We start from the raw sequence: 15,232 nt of genomic DNA, 5'->3' as shown, positions 1-15,232 counted from the left end.
TCTTCTTATTGGATTTACCTTGATTTTTGTATCAAGCTGCACTACTTGCTTAGTGCATTAGCACGTAATAGATCATTTGGTTTATAACTTGTAAGAAATACAGCTCTTTTTTTCAGTATACGTGTTTAGCGGAGACCTGTTCGGGCGCTGATTGCCCATCTGCTCTTTCCTCCCTTCTTTGTATGTCATTAGAGCTGGGGGGTTGGCTTAAACATCATCAGTATCGTTTGATGTTGATGCTTCAAACACAATCCGGCTCGTCATTTAACAGTAACACACACACATACACACACACGTGTATATAGTACACACATAGTTCAGAGACATGTGTGTGTGCCTGCTGCCAATTATTTTCTATGAACGGTTATTTTTTCCCTTATATTTCTGCCAACAAGCACAACGCTTGTTGGGAACAGAAGAACACGGAAATGGAAGCAAATTTGAATATGATCAAAATATCAAAACCACCACTTTGCGACTAGATTTTTTTTAAGGAAGGGGGGGACTGGTAAGTCTTACTGATTTTCGCCCCGGTCGTGGAACTGTGGACCGACTCTACACTTGGGTTCTTGAAGGAATTCGCATTTGATTGTGTTTCCCGAGGATCTTGTGGGGAGTACAAAGTACTGGAGTAACTAATTTGTGTATAGTTCGCTTCCCTGTATGATCGGTGTCGGCCTGGTCCGCATTGCTGGCAATAATCAGATTAATTTCCAGTGAGGGTTGGACTCCGCCAGGTCTTTTGAAGGGATCCCCTGTAGTGGTTTTTGCAGATGATGTGGCCCTGTTGCTTTCATCGGGCTGTGATTTTCTGCTTTCGGTCGCTCGTTGTGAAGCGGCTGAGGTGAGAATCAGCACCTCCAAGTCCGAGTCCATGGTTCTCGCCCCAAAAAAGGGCAGACTGCCAACTCCAGGTTCGGGATCCAAGTGGAGTTTAAGTACCTCGGGGTCTCGCCGTAGTGAAGATGGAGCTAAACCAAAGGGTACAAGCAGCCCAAGGTCACATTGAGACCAGCCACATGAGGCGGCTCAGGCATCTTGCCTAAGGAGGTGTTCAGGGCACGGTACAATGCCTTGGGGAAGACCCAGGACATGTTGGAGAAACTGTTTCTTTACTGGCGTGGGAATGCCTCCGTCCATAGGGACGATGAAGCAGCCACGGAAAGTGGAATCTTCTCGTCTTAGGCTGTTGCCCTGGTGACCTGACCTCGGATAAGCGGAAAAAACGAGGGATGAATGAATGGATCAAAACAACCAGAATCAGTTTATATGTTGTTCGCTGAAAGCGGCGGGGCACATAAGGAGTATTGATTGACAGCTGCCGCAGATCACTCACTGTGGAGTGATGAGGCATAATCAAAGGCCAGCCTGGCTCCTTCACAGGGAGGGCCGGTGCGTATCTACATATACATTCCATTTTGGCAAGCGCTATAGTATAACACTAACACAATGATGAGGGAATTCTTATTGATTAAGCAAAAGCCAGAAGTGGAATGATGGGAAGGGAGGAAAGAAGAGAAGAAAAAAAAAAAAGCCGTAGACATTTCCAGAACCCAGATGTCTCCGAGATAAATCGCAGGGGGGTGGGGGGGGGGGCGTTGCTTGCGTGTGCATGTGTGTGAGAATGCTTGCGATTTAATCCTCTAAAGGACTCTACGGCCCATTTCTTTATAGCTCTGTCAGGCTATACATTAAACACACTCCTATATATACCACATATGAACCTCACTAATTGACTAGTTTTTTTTCTTCTTTTTATTACATGTTCTCATTTCCATAACTACCTCCAAATGCACAGCCGGGATAACGTAGAGATCAGAGTGATGGTGTTCCAGGATCCCATTTATACGCTCCACGGAGGCTTGCGTTAGCATTCTAGTTTTCTGTCACTTTTCTTTGTGGGCTTTGATAATGATATTTCTGGTCACTGATCATTTACGAAAAGAGCTCTTTGTTGTATTTTAAGAGCCGTGTATGAAAGCGTCTTTGGGGTGTGTGCAGCTGCACGGATGTTTACCAGAATGTGAGGGCGGGAGGGAGACCGAGAGAGCGAAAAAGAGAGAGAGCGAAAGGCTGATGATGCTGAGGGAAGAGGAGGGAGGCAGGACCGTGTGCAAGGAGGCGAGTGAGTGAGTGAGAGAGAGCGAGAGAAACGGGGAGCAAAAAAAAAAAGAAAAAAAAAAGGAAAAGACAGCTGGAAAGGGAGAGCCGAGGAAGACGCGCCAACTGCCTATAGATGCTGGAGCCTTCGACAGCAGAGTGTGGCGCTCAGCGGGCGCAGGAAGATGGTCTCAGTAAGAGGGGAACTGACGGTTGCCTATAATTTAATGTTCAGTATCTTGGATTCCTTCTCCATGGGTAATGCTACGGCCAGGACATCCAGAGCTCTTCTCTGCGCCTCTCCTGCGCTCGCTCTTTCTTTCTCCAGCTTAGTTGCTCTCCAGGATTCTGTCCTCTTCTCTTAAACTCACACACACACACACACACACACGTGCGTGCATGCATGCAACTCAGTCGTCCGGGGGTCTAGCGAGTGTACAGGGTTAGCCCCCGGGGCTGGCCCCCCTCCGCTTTTGCGATGCACCAGTCAAAGCCAAACGCTGGCCGCGGCAGTGATGCAGATAGATTGCGCTGCCTGCACACCCCCCCTCTCTCTACGCCACACACCCCCTCTAAATGCCAGTCAAGCAAGGAAGTAGAGAGGGAAGGAGATAGAAAGCTTATCCGAGTGTTCATCTAACATTGTTTTGCAGTTTTTTTATGGAAACTCCAAAACATTTTTAAGCCTGGATTACATGTTGCAACATTGCTAATTATCTTTTTTCTGACCTCAACAGGGGTGGCGCCTGCAAAGAAGAGCCCCAAACTGGTAAGTTGATTTTCTCCCATCATTTAATTTCACTTTTATTCTTCATTTTGATATCAATAATATGATAGTTTTTATAGTTTTTATGTCTTTTCTTTCTGGTGTAACTTGTGCTGGTGTCAGGGCTCTGTTTATAGACATGGGATGTTGTGCGGGGGCGGAATCCCTGTAGCTTCACAGCCCCGCCACCCCTCCTCCTCCTCCTCCTCTCTGTTGGGGGTGCTGGGACGAGGGGCTTTGATGCACCGTGAGCTGGGTTGCTAACACTGTGATGATGGCAGAGCGCCTGGTGGCAAGCTTTGCTGTGTGAGAGAGCGAATGTATGATAGCGGCACGAGGAGCGACCTCATCCTGTGATATTTGCCGTCTTCACGACGGGGACCCTGTTGATTGTGTCTGACTGGACGTGTTTTTGTCTATTTTTGTTTTCTAGGATGATTTTGAGATGGCTCCTCCGTACAGAGATTACTCTAGGAGGGTATGTCGTGATATTTTGGGAGATTAGCGTTGGTGTTGGGTAGAGGTGATGGTGGTGGTTTTGTATTGTTGATTGCCTCGTGTTTCTATGTTATACACCTTTTAATACATCGATCCCGCCAATCCATTTTGGCCTAATGAGGACCAAGTAGCAATTTGTTTTCGTGCTACCAGCAATCATGAATTTTTCCTCTTTCCCAATGGAATCTTTCCGAATGACTTTTCCAAAAACAATGGTATACATGGAAAGGAATATTCCAATCTCTTGTCTACATGCGCCGCTATAATCAAACACAATAATCAATGGGGCATGCGCAGTAAAACGTAAACATCAACATCACGTGATACCGACTTCACCGAGTGGAATAACTCCATATTGCCGGTTTTTCATTGGTCCAGTCTTGAAATTTAATTTGGATCAAAAACAAACTTTCCGCAGCAGTCCAGTGCCGATTGCTCGCCTCCATTTTTTAAACCGAAGAACGTCTCGAACTGCGTGTTACGTCATATCTGAGCATGCGCTGAAAAAACGTACCCGAGATAAATTTAAACAGGAAAAGATCAAATTCAATCTTGCTAATATTTATAATTAAACTCTGGTCATGTTTTATATAGATATATATTTTTTTATTTTTAATGAAATAAATGAATAAAGTATAGAAGGGTTTAGATTCTGTTCCACAGATGGCGGTAATGCACACTGAAATCTGCTTGCCAACCGCCAATAAACAACAGAAGAAGAAAAACACAACATAGAAGAACGCACCCTGACGACTTTCCTGTGAATCCGATTATATGTTCATTCGGATTGGCACTTTTCTTTCGGAATGAGGTGTATACAAATGTTACATTCTTTCCGTTTGAGCAAATAAACCGAATGCAATTGGAATATTTGGGTCCATGTATACATGGCTAATGTATTATTGGCAGAAGTTGTCCGTTATGAAGTGGTTGTGGATGTACAAGGGGGAAGGCCATCATTCCACAGTCAAATAGAAGAAATCCATCAGGAATAAGGGACATTGGATTTTGTTATTTTGAGTGCATCAAAGTGAGACAAACAAGACAAAAAAAAAAATGCAACCACTTTGGTGAACAAGGGTGCCATTATGTGTGATGGAGCGTAAATGATCCCTTCCTTCCAAAAATAAAGAAAAACATTTTGGCTTTCAGTGCCAAACAAGGACACCTCGGATTTTTTTACTTAACTGTGGAAAACATGTCAGCCTGGACGCAGCATTTGAAGCTTTCAGCCCAGTTTGATATTGTTTTTCAAAAGCAAAGAACGGAACACACCTGACACCTAATCTTCAATTTGTTAATAATTTGAATCACGTCGCACATAACATTAGAACTGTCATACAAGTGTAAAAATAAGTTAACCAATAATCAGTTCTTTAATGTCAAAGGTGAAGCTCACTTTTTTTAATCATACTTAACTACTGTTAAATGTTGCATTAGTGTTTCCCCAATTGTTATATTTTGGGGGCTGCTAACCCCCCCACCCAATGGCACCCTCTGCCACTCCCCCAAGAAGGTCAAGTTACCGGTTATTTTTTTTATAAACAGAAGTAATCTAAGAATATAATGATTGTCTGGTTGCTTTGTTCATGCTGATGTTTTGAATTCCGATGTTTTGTAAATGCACCATTGTGTGAGTGTGATTTGTGGAGACGGAGGAATTGTGGTTGATGCTGGAGTTCAGCGCTAAGATGCAAATGTAACAGGTCTATATCTTCTTTTATCAAGCAACTTATTGCTGGTCTTTCTAGTACTTTCTATTATAAAGTTTATCAAATGTTACGCAATTGAAGTGGCTTCTCAGTGCCTGGCGGCTACTAGGAGGTCCCTAACCAACTAAGACTAGTTAGTCTTTAACCTAGCCGAGGTCCTCCAGGCCAAATCCTGCTTAGGTCCCCAATATGTCCACAACCTCTACTGAATGTTACTGTGGAGGAGCAATTGCAATACGAGCGTGCACACCCTGGTTCCAGTGTGGGCTGCACATTGGTTGAGTGGTTGGCGCGCATGCCTCACAGCTAGGAGACCCCGAGTTCAATTTCACCTTCGGCCAGAGTCCAGAGTGTACCCCGCCTCTCGCCCCAAGACAGCTGGGATAGGCTCCAGCACCCCCGTGACCCTCGTGAGGATAAGCGGTAGAAAATGGATGGATGGATGGATGGATGGATGGATGTGGCGGACAAGTGGTTAGGACGCAGGCCTCACAGCTAGGAGACCCAAGTTCAATTCCACCTTTGGCCATCTCTGTGTGGAGTTTGGATGTTCTCCCCGTGCATGCGTGTTTTTTTTTCCGGGTACTCCGGTTTCCTCCCACATTCCAAAAACATGCTAGGTTAATTAGCGACTCCAAATTGTCCATAGGTATGAATGTGAGTGTGAATGGTTGTTTGTCTATATGTGCCCTATGATTGGCTGGCCACCAGTCCAGGGTGTACCCCGCTTCTTGCCTGAAGACAGCTGGGATAGGCTCCAGCACCCCCGCGACCCTCGTGAGGAAAAAGCGGTAGAAAATGAATGAATGAATCAAGGTTGAGTGGTTAGCGCCTAGGCCACACAGCTAGGAGACCCGAGTTCAATTCCATCCTTGACCATCTCTGTGTAGAGTTTGCATGCGTGGGTTTTCTCCAGGTACTCCGGTTTCCTCCCACATTCCAAAAACATGCTAGGTTAATTAGCGACTCTAAATTGTCCATAGGTATGAATGTGAGTGTGAATGGTTGTTTGTCTATATGTGCCCTGTGATTGGCTGGCGACCGAAGACAGCTGGGGTAGGCTCCAGCACCCTTGCAAGAAAATGAATGAATGAAGGTTCTATAGTATTGTTTAAATACAAACAAGACACCCCCCAACCCTAGTGAGGAAATGGATGGATGGATGGATGGATGGATAAATAAACATGTATTCCAGAGCAATCATACAGTAATGATCCTGAAGATATGACCGATTACTGCAGGCTAAATACTTTGATACACGAGAGCATTGAGGCTGGCTGCCTCTATCCCTCCATCCCTTTATCCCTCCATCCCTCCATCCCTCCACTGTGTGTTTTTGTCCTCTACATCCAAAGCACTGGGAGGTCACACTAAGTGAGAAGCAATTGCTGTCACTTGCTATCACTGTCTGAAAATATCTTCTTCTCATGTCGTGTCTTTTGGCTTTCTCTCACAAAAAAGTTCCTTGTTGAAGTATGTCGGCCCGCAATGTGAAAGTTTTAATGTAAGGAATAATAATACAACCCTAAAAGATTTTTTTTTTTAATGTTTGTTATTTATTTGTACTTGAGCTCCGGGATGCACTGCATGCATCCACTTTCCCCTTCTCAGGGCACAGCTCTCTTCAAATCCTTGAGCAGTTGCTTAAGTGACCGTGTTATTGAGAGGCCAGTGGCGATTTAATAGTGACTTTTACATTTCTGGCTCCACCACTCAAATTCTGCCTTCATTTTAAACCCCACAAGTGTGACTATTTCTCCATAAGCTGCATAGAAAGATTCTCTTATTACATTTCCTGCATTAAACAAAGCCGAGGCAGTTTTTTCCACCCACAGTTGAATGATTTTAATAATGAGAAACTGCTATTTTCCTCTCACCTTCCTGAAATAATTCCCTGAATGAAACGGCTTGACTATTCTCCGTGCTCCACCTGCTCGACAATAGTTGGCATTTGACAGGCGTTTTGGTCCTTAAAAGGTCCTCTTAATCAGAAATGGTGCTTTGATTGGCTGATTCTCCCGCAAACCACTTCCCTTGTCTTCCGTGTTGTTGAGTAGACAGCAAACGTTCTCGTTTCATTGCTCTTTTGTGTTCTACGTTGCACCGATTGTACCGTCTTCCTGTCGCCAAACGATATCGATCTGCTTCCCCAACAGCAATTATCCAGGAAGGACAGTCAGAACAGCTCCCAGCACAGCGTTTCCAGCCACCGGAGTGCCCACACGGACTCACCCTTGCACCCGTCCCTGGCACCCCCCCTTAGCGAGAGCTCTGCTCCCCCGCCGCCTTCTCAGCCCCTGCCCGGCCTCCCACCCCAAGACTCCGCGGCCGACGGGACCATCCAGCGAAAACCAGATCCCTTTAAGATCTGGGCCCAGTCCAGGAGCATGTATGAAAGTAGGCGTAAGTATTATATTTTTTGGTGGCGGTTGGATGAGCGCTGCATGCGTCTGTAGGCTTGGTGGAGGCCTGTGGTGGGTTTAAGCGGCATTGGGATGCGGATTAATGCTTATGCATGTGAGTAACTTTCTAATCAATCCTGCTGGCAGCTTTTGTTGGCAGATGACCGCATACTGATGTCCGACTTTAGCTTGACAAACACATTTTCTGTATTTTGTCTAAACTTTTGGGGAGTAGAAGAGAACCTGCTTCAAATATATCACCTCGTAAGAGGTGCATTATTTAAAAAAAATATTGCATTATTTAAAAAAAAAACAACAAAAAAAACCCTTAAACTGTATTATGGAAAGCAGGAAGTGAACAAATGTAACAGTTACTGATTGTAAAAGTACCAGATGGAGGGGTAGGATTTAGGTGCATTATTAAAAATTATTATTTTTAATAATAATTATTATTAAATTATTATTATTAAATTATTATTATCATTATTTAAAAAAACAAAAAAACTTAACTGTATTATGGAAAGCAGGAAGTGAGCAAATGTAACAGTTACTGATTGTAAAAGTACCAGATGGAGGGGTAGGATTTAGGTGCATTATTAAAAATTATTTTTTTTAATAATAATTATTATTAAATTATTATTATTAAATTATTATTATCATTATTAAAAAAAACAAAAAAACTTAACTGTATTATGGAAAGCAGGAAGTGAGCAAATGTAACAGTTACTGATTGTAAAAAAAAAAGTACCAGATGGAGGGGTAGGATTTAGGTGCATTATTTAAAAAAATACTGCATTATTAAAAAAAAAACCAAAAAAACCTTAAACTGTATTATGGAAAGCAGGAAGTGAACAAATGTAACAGTTACTGATTGTAAAAGTACCAGATGGAGGGGTAGGATTTAGGTGCATTATTTAAAAAACAAAAAACAAAAAAAAAACTTCAACTGTATTATGGAAAGCAGGAAGTGAACAAATGTAACAGTTACTGATTGTAAAAGTACCAGATGGAGGGGTAGGATTTAATAAGCTTTGCTTCTTCCTACTCCTTTTGGACATGTGGAACTGTGAACTGATTATGGGATGCATTCAATTGTAATCTGATGCATGTTCAATAGAAATGAAACCATTACCTTTACCAAATATTAACATTAAATATTGGACTCTATGCTGTTGTGATCCAATTGTCGACCCACACGTTTACACCAGACTTGACTTTACAGATGCATAGATATATAATTAGTTTCAATAATGTAGTGTATGTATGTCAGCGGATTGCATATCACCCCCCCCCCCTCCTCTTGTCTAACCAAAGCACAGTGAAACTTCTAATTAAAAAACTCTTAGATCTCCGTTCGCCCCCCAAAATTGGAGGAGAAAAATCAGCATTCTTCAAGGGCTAAGAAACCCCAACATGTAATCGCTTTGGAAGGCATCACTTCGTCAAAGCCTTTCGTTATTTGGGATGAAGAAGAATATGAAAAGAAGGGGCCGAGCCTGGGTTACTTTGTCAAAATGCCTTTTGGCAGGCAGCTGTGGACGGCTGATATCGGCGCTGTAATCATTATTATTTCCAAAAGGTAGCACATGAGAGATACAATGAAAGCCTAATCACTACTTGAATTATCGCTATGGACCTGTAGAGTGGTGAGTCCTTGGTAGTGTTTTAGACAGGACTGCAATGTATTTGTGGCAATGGTGGTCGGCTGAGGTGGGACGTAATCATACAGGCGGTGAATTTGCATAATTGGGCATGATGCATTAGCAAAAAGTGGGTCAGTACATGTCATAAACGCAACAGACGGGCCCGCCTGTCCTGCCACAGGCTTTCACGTCAGTCACCAAATGTCTTTTTACTATGATTACTAGCTAAATATAAGTTTATGATACTGAACATATTCTCTGGCACACCAGGCGCCAAAACAAAATACTGTATTTTCTGGACTATAAGTTGCTCCAGAGTATAAGTCGCACAAGGCCAAAAATGCATAATTAGAAAAATAACATACATAAGTGGCATTTTTTGCGGGTAATTTATTTTACAACTACTTGACCAGGGCTGCACGGTGATCGAGTGGTTAGCGCACAGACCTTACAGCTAGGAAACCAGGGTTCAATCCCACCCTCGGCCATCTCTGTGTGGAGTTTGCATGTTCTCCTCGTGCATGCGTGGGTTTTTTTTTTCCGGGTACTCCGGTTTCCTCCCACATTTCAAAAAACATGCTAGGTTAATTAGCGACTCCAAATTGTCCATAGGTATGAATATGAGTGTGAATGGTTGTTTGTCTATATGTGCCCTGTGATTGGCTGGCCACCAGTCCAGGGTGTACCCCGCCTCTTACCCAAAGACAGCTGGGATAGGCTCCAGCACCCACCGTGACCCTCATGAGGATAAGCGATAGAAAATGAATGAATGAATGAACTACTTAACCAAAACATTACGTCATCTTAGAAGGCAAGTTCTAATATTAATAAAAGAATCAAGAACAAGCTGAATAGCTGTAAGATATGCTAACACAATGCTTATTCAGCTACACAAAAAATAAACATGAACAGAAAAGGTGTCCAGTGTTTATGTAACATAAACAGTTTTTTTAATTATAAGTCGCTCTGGAGTATAAGTCACAGGAACAGCCAACCTATGAAAAAAAGTGTGACTTATAATCCGGAAAATACGGTATACAAAATCTCCATTTTGCCATTATATACCAACGTCGCACATGTTCCTCAGTTACCATAAAATATGATCTGATCCCAGCTTTGGATCAATTATAGAGCAGGGCCTAAGTGCGAAGTTGACCCTCAATAATTCCGGGTGCGTATCGTGACACTTAGCCTTTGACTCTTTGCCTCTGCTCCACGCTTTTATTGTGATAGATTGAAAGCCCTAGCTGGACCCCGCTGGGATTTTAGCTGTCGTCTGAAGGATTGGAAGCAGAGTGCCGATGCTTTCTGTCTTCCTACTGCCTCTTAGCGGCTTCAGTGACCTTGGCAAGGAAATCACCCCCCTTGCCGGTTTTATGAGGGGTGCGCACAGCCGTGACTATACGAATACATTCAAATACATACGCTCCTGCTCCAAAAGTTTGGAATAACTTACACAGTTTGTTGTGATCCAAAAAAAATAACAAATTCAATCACATTAAAGAATTAATTAAATGGTTTTATGATTGGAACGAGTAACGGTTCACAATTATGTGGTTTAGTTTAGATATTTTTATGTTTGATATCTGAGGGTGCGCTGCGCTGCGCTGCTTCTTTTGCTGCACACCATGCACCTTTGCAACACACACACACACACACACACACACACACACACACACATATAACACTCCAAGCTTAACTGAGGCTCTCTACTGAATTATACATAATCCGTTGCTCTTTCAGTCTAATATTGTTATTTTTGGCACTTGTTAAGGAACCTTCTCTCTTGAGTTATGTTTGGAATTCTACTAAGTGATGTTGGCAAACTAGAGGAATATATTTATGGAAATGGATTATTAATGATAATTTATCAATTCTTCCAGTTCCAGACTTCCAGGAGCAGGATATTTTCCTCTGGAGGAAGGATACAGGGTTTGGCTTCAGAATTCTTGGAGGAAACGAGGAAGGAGAGCCGGTGAGTATCCATGCCACTTTTAATTCCACCGGTTCCTTCCAAATTCTGCCAAAAAATAATGCCATTTTTAAACAAAATTGTGAACTTCCATGTTTTAGATCTACATTGGTCATATTGTCAAGTACGGCGCCGCCGACGAAGATGGCCGACTGAGGTCTGGCGATGAGCTCATATGCGTGGATGGCACGGCCGTGGTGGGCAAGTCGCACCAACTGGTGGTGCAGCTGATGCAGCAGGCGGCCAAGCAGGGTCATGTTAACCTCACAGTGCGACGCAAGACCAACTACACAGGTATGGACCGAGGCACGAGGAATACGACATTCATATTTGGGCTCTGTGTGCAAAATCAATGCATGTGACAAAAACAAAAAAAACTCTTAACTAACTTGAAATATTGAACATACAGTAATTAAATGGTTGATTCACTTTACTGGAGTTCAATTCCACCCTCGGCCATCTCTGTGTGGAGAACATCCATATAAATCCCATCTAGAAGATGAATTAATTCACAAAATATTCATGAAACTTCATGTTTGTTCATATGATGCACACGCATCTTCATGCTCTGTCTCCTTTGTGCTCCGTTTGCTTTGCACCGTGAGGCATTCAGGTGCACTCATAATTGTAGTTGTTAGATGCTAATTGTTTTATTCACAAACTAGGCCCTTAGACCAGAGGTGGGCAAACTTTTTGATTGGCGGGCCGCATTGATTTAACAAAATTGATAGGGGGGGGGGGGACACAATATTTTATTGTATCTGTAAAAGTGGCATGCAATCTGCTTTATGTGCACTTTGAGATCATTTATTTGATCTCTTTGTAAAGTGAGTTGTAAATTTAGAACAAAAATACATTTATTATTATTATTTATTATTTTGTATTATTATTTTATTATGTATTATTATTTTATTTTTTTTAAATTATGTGTTGGGTCCCTTTTTTCAGGAGCACTTTGTAAACAACATACAATATTTTACACGTAAAAGTCCACATGGAATTATTGTATCTGTAAAAGTGTCATGCAATCTGCTTTATGTGCACTTTGAGGTCATTTATTTGATGTAAAGTGCATTATAAATTTATAATAAAAATACATTTATTATTATTATATATTTTTTTTATTATGTATTATTATTTTCTTTATTTTTTTAGACCACATCAAATAACGACATTGCAGCTACTTAAACCATGCAAATGTTGAGTTGAAATGAAATACTTTAGAAAGAACGAGCGGGCCGTATTCAAACACTTGGCGGGCCGGATGTGGCCCCCGAGCCATAGTTTGCCCCACCACTGCCCTAGACGTTTTTGCTTGTAAATTGATTATGGATACAGTATGTGTAAAATAATGTAAGCATGTTTTTTTCTCTTTATGTGCTAATTTGTTATATGACTTTATTCTGTACTTGGTGTGAGCTAGCATTAAGTTTTGTTTACAATAGCCCACATGTGCGATGCTCTCCGCTCTTTAGCACATGACAAAGAAAGAAATAAGATGATGGAGTCTGGTCAACCTTTGACCTCACAACAGCGGCTGCTGCCGGCCGTCTTTTTGTCTCCGAGCATCAAGAATATGAAGCGCCTGCCTTTCGAAAACGGTACAGGAAATGAAATATGGAATGAAATGTCCGCATACGTCTCGATGAAAGATTGTCGGATAGCCGACTTTGAACTTTAAATTCAAAACGGGGGTGTGTGTGTGTTGCGTCTTTACAATGTACTTGTTGTTACGTATAAAGTTATAGTTTATGCCTTTTTTGTGGCAGCTCACATTCTTGGCTTAATCCTCTTGTCAACATGGCCTCTTCTGTGTCTACAGTTTAGTCCTCCTTGCTGAGTCTCATTTCGTTTTTTATTATCGTACAGTAAAAGCAGAAGGAGACGTGCCCCCGTCGCCCGCATCGTCCCACCACAGCAGCACCCAGGGACCCAGCCTGACGGAGGAGATAGGAAAACGAACCCCGCAGGGAAGTCAGAATTCCCTGAATACTGTCAGTTCCGGAAGCGGCTCCACCTCTGGTATCGGCAGCGGCGGGGGCGGAGGAGGAGGGGCGGGCGGCAGCGCTAACGCTGTAGTCGCTGCAGCCGCCGCCACCACCACTTCCTCCCAACCTCCCAACGTAACCTCCAGCAGCTCCGCCACCGCCTTGCATCCCTACGACGTGGAGATCCGCCGCGGGGAGAATGAGGGCTTCGGATTCGTCATCGTGTCGTCCGTGTCGCGACCCGAAGCCGGCACCACCTTTGGTAAGACGAATATCGTTGATGAAATATCAAATATGAACACGTGGAAGTTGGCACGGCGGTCTAGTGGTTAGCGCGCAGACCTCACAGCTAGGAGACCAGGGTTCAATTCCACCCTCGGCCATCTCTGTGTGGAGTTTGCATGTTCTCCCCGTGCATGCGTGGGTTTTTTTCCGGGTACTCCGGTTTCCTCCCACATTCCAAACACATGCTAGGTTAATTTAGCGACTCCAAATTGTCCATAGGTATGAATGTGAGTGTGAATGGTTGTTTGTCTATATGTGCCCTGTGATTGGCTGGCGACTAGTCCAGGGTGTACCCCGCCTCTCGCCCCAAGACAGCTGGGATAGGCTCCAGCACCCCCGCGACCCTCGTGAGGATAAGCGGTAGAAAATGAATGAATGAATGAACACGTGGAAGTCTTTTCTTTAGCGGCCTCTGGTTTTGATTGACAGCTGGAAGTACTATTTACGCAGTACAGCCAGTGCAGTCCAAACGCTGATCAAAGCAACGTTCCTTCATCTTTCTCGCTCTCTCTCGCTCTTATGAGTCAAATATAACCCTTTTCTTCGCTTGCAGCTGCTGCTACACTCACACACTCAACACACGGCCTTCATAATTGATCACAAGTGAAGTGGCTCTTACGTAAGACGCTTATTATTCAGCCCAACTTAAATAGCTTATGCTAGCAGGAATGGCGCCCATCGACAAAGACACCCTCAGTAAGAAATAAATCATTTGATTTCCTAAGAATATCATATAGAACCTGATAGTCGTACAGTTAGAGACTGGGATACTTTTATTGAAGTTAGTGGTGCCTTCACTGCAGTACACACTTTTTTTTTTACACTATTGCTATGATTTCCTGTCTGCACCACTTTGGCATTTCACTGTTCTCCATGCTCGCTTCTCTGTGTGGGTGGGCTGGGAAGAAAAAACACAGTTTTGGCTCAATTCTCTCTTCTCACTCTTTCACGGGCCAGTAGAAAAGCTTTATGTCATTTCAAATGGCGGATAGCATCAAGTGGATGCAAACTTTACTGCTACATTTTTATTTTTGAATGAATTAAGGCTAAAATGTAGACGTAAAAAGCACTGATAAACAAGATGGAGATGGAACGTGCTATGCAGTGACAGCTGTCAGACCTCAGTGAGAGAAAAGGGGAAGTGAGAGACAGGGCGCCCTGAAGGCAGATAGGAAGATATCGGCTCTGATGTATGTTTGTCATCTCCTGCTTCATGCAGGTGCAAGTAGCAGGAAAACACGTTTTTTTTCCCCCCGTCATCAGAGACTCCCATACTAACATTCCCATTTTTAGAAATTTGGTGCAGAAAATAAATAGAAATTGGCTGCACGGTGGTCGAGTGGTTAGTAGGCAAACCTCACAGTTAGGAGACCAGGGTTCAATTCCACCCTCGGCATGCGTGGGTTTTGCCCACATTCCAAAAACATGCTAGGTTAATTGGCGACTCCACATTTTCCATAGGTATGAATGTGAGTGTGAATGGTTGTTTGTCTATATGTGCCCTGTGATTGGCCGGCCACCAGTCCAGGGTGTACCAAACAGCTGGGATAGGCTCCAGCACCCACCGCGACCCTCATGAGGATAAGCGGTAGAAAATGAATGTTTTTATTCTGTATTGCTGCGATCATAGGCTGCACGGTGAATAAGTGGTCGAGCGCGCAGACTCGCAGCTTGGACACCCAAATTCAATTCCACGCTCGGCCATCGCTGTGTGGAGTTTGCATGTTCTCCCCGTGCATGCGTGGGTTTTTTTCCGGTTACTCCGGTTTCCTCCCACATTCCAAAAACATGCTAGGTTAATTGGCGACTCCAAATTGTCCATAGGTATGAATGTGAGTGTGAATGGTTGTTTGTCTATATGTGCCC

General features: G+C 43.3%; 1 protein-coding gene across 13 annotated transcripts in view; it reads left to right on the top strand.

The window, feature by feature from the left end:
• Positions 1–15,232, top strand: part of magi1b (membrane associated guanylate kinase, WW and PDZ domain containing 1b) — a 115,430-nt gene that overhangs the window by 88,484 nt on the left and 11,714 nt on the right. For 7 of the 13 annotated variants that reach the window (XM_058080229.2, XM_058080205.2, XM_058080221.2 and 4 more), the window contains exons 13-18: positions 2,838–2,869; positions 3,300–3,344; positions 7,233–7,479; positions 11,005–11,096; positions 11,195–11,387; positions 12,963–13,343. In XM_058080229.2, the coding sequence (XP_057936212.2) occupies positions 2,838–2,869; positions 3,300–3,344; positions 7,233–7,479; positions 11,005–11,096; positions 11,195–11,387; positions 12,963–13,343 (990 nt within the window). The remainder of the gene's footprint in view (positions 1–2,837; positions 2,870–3,299; positions 3,345–7,232; positions 7,480–11,004; positions 11,097–11,194; positions 11,388–12,962; positions 13,344–15,232) is intronic. The other 6 variants (XM_078794860.1, XM_058080249.2, XM_078794863.1 and 3 more) reach the window with 2 other exon arrangements.

This window comes from Doryrhamphus excisus, linkage group LG11 (assembly GCF_037039965.1).
Source record: "Doryrhamphus excisus strain RoL-2023G ecotype Guam linkage group LG11, RoL_Dexc_Guam_v1.1, whole genome shotgun sequence".
NCBI classification, from domain to species: domain Eukaryota; kingdom Metazoa; phylum Chordata; class Actinopteri; order Syngnathiformes; family Syngnathidae; genus Doryrhamphus; species Doryrhamphus excisus.
Note: the sequence above shows the minus strand (reverse complement) of the source record. Positions and strands in the feature narration are given on the sequence as shown.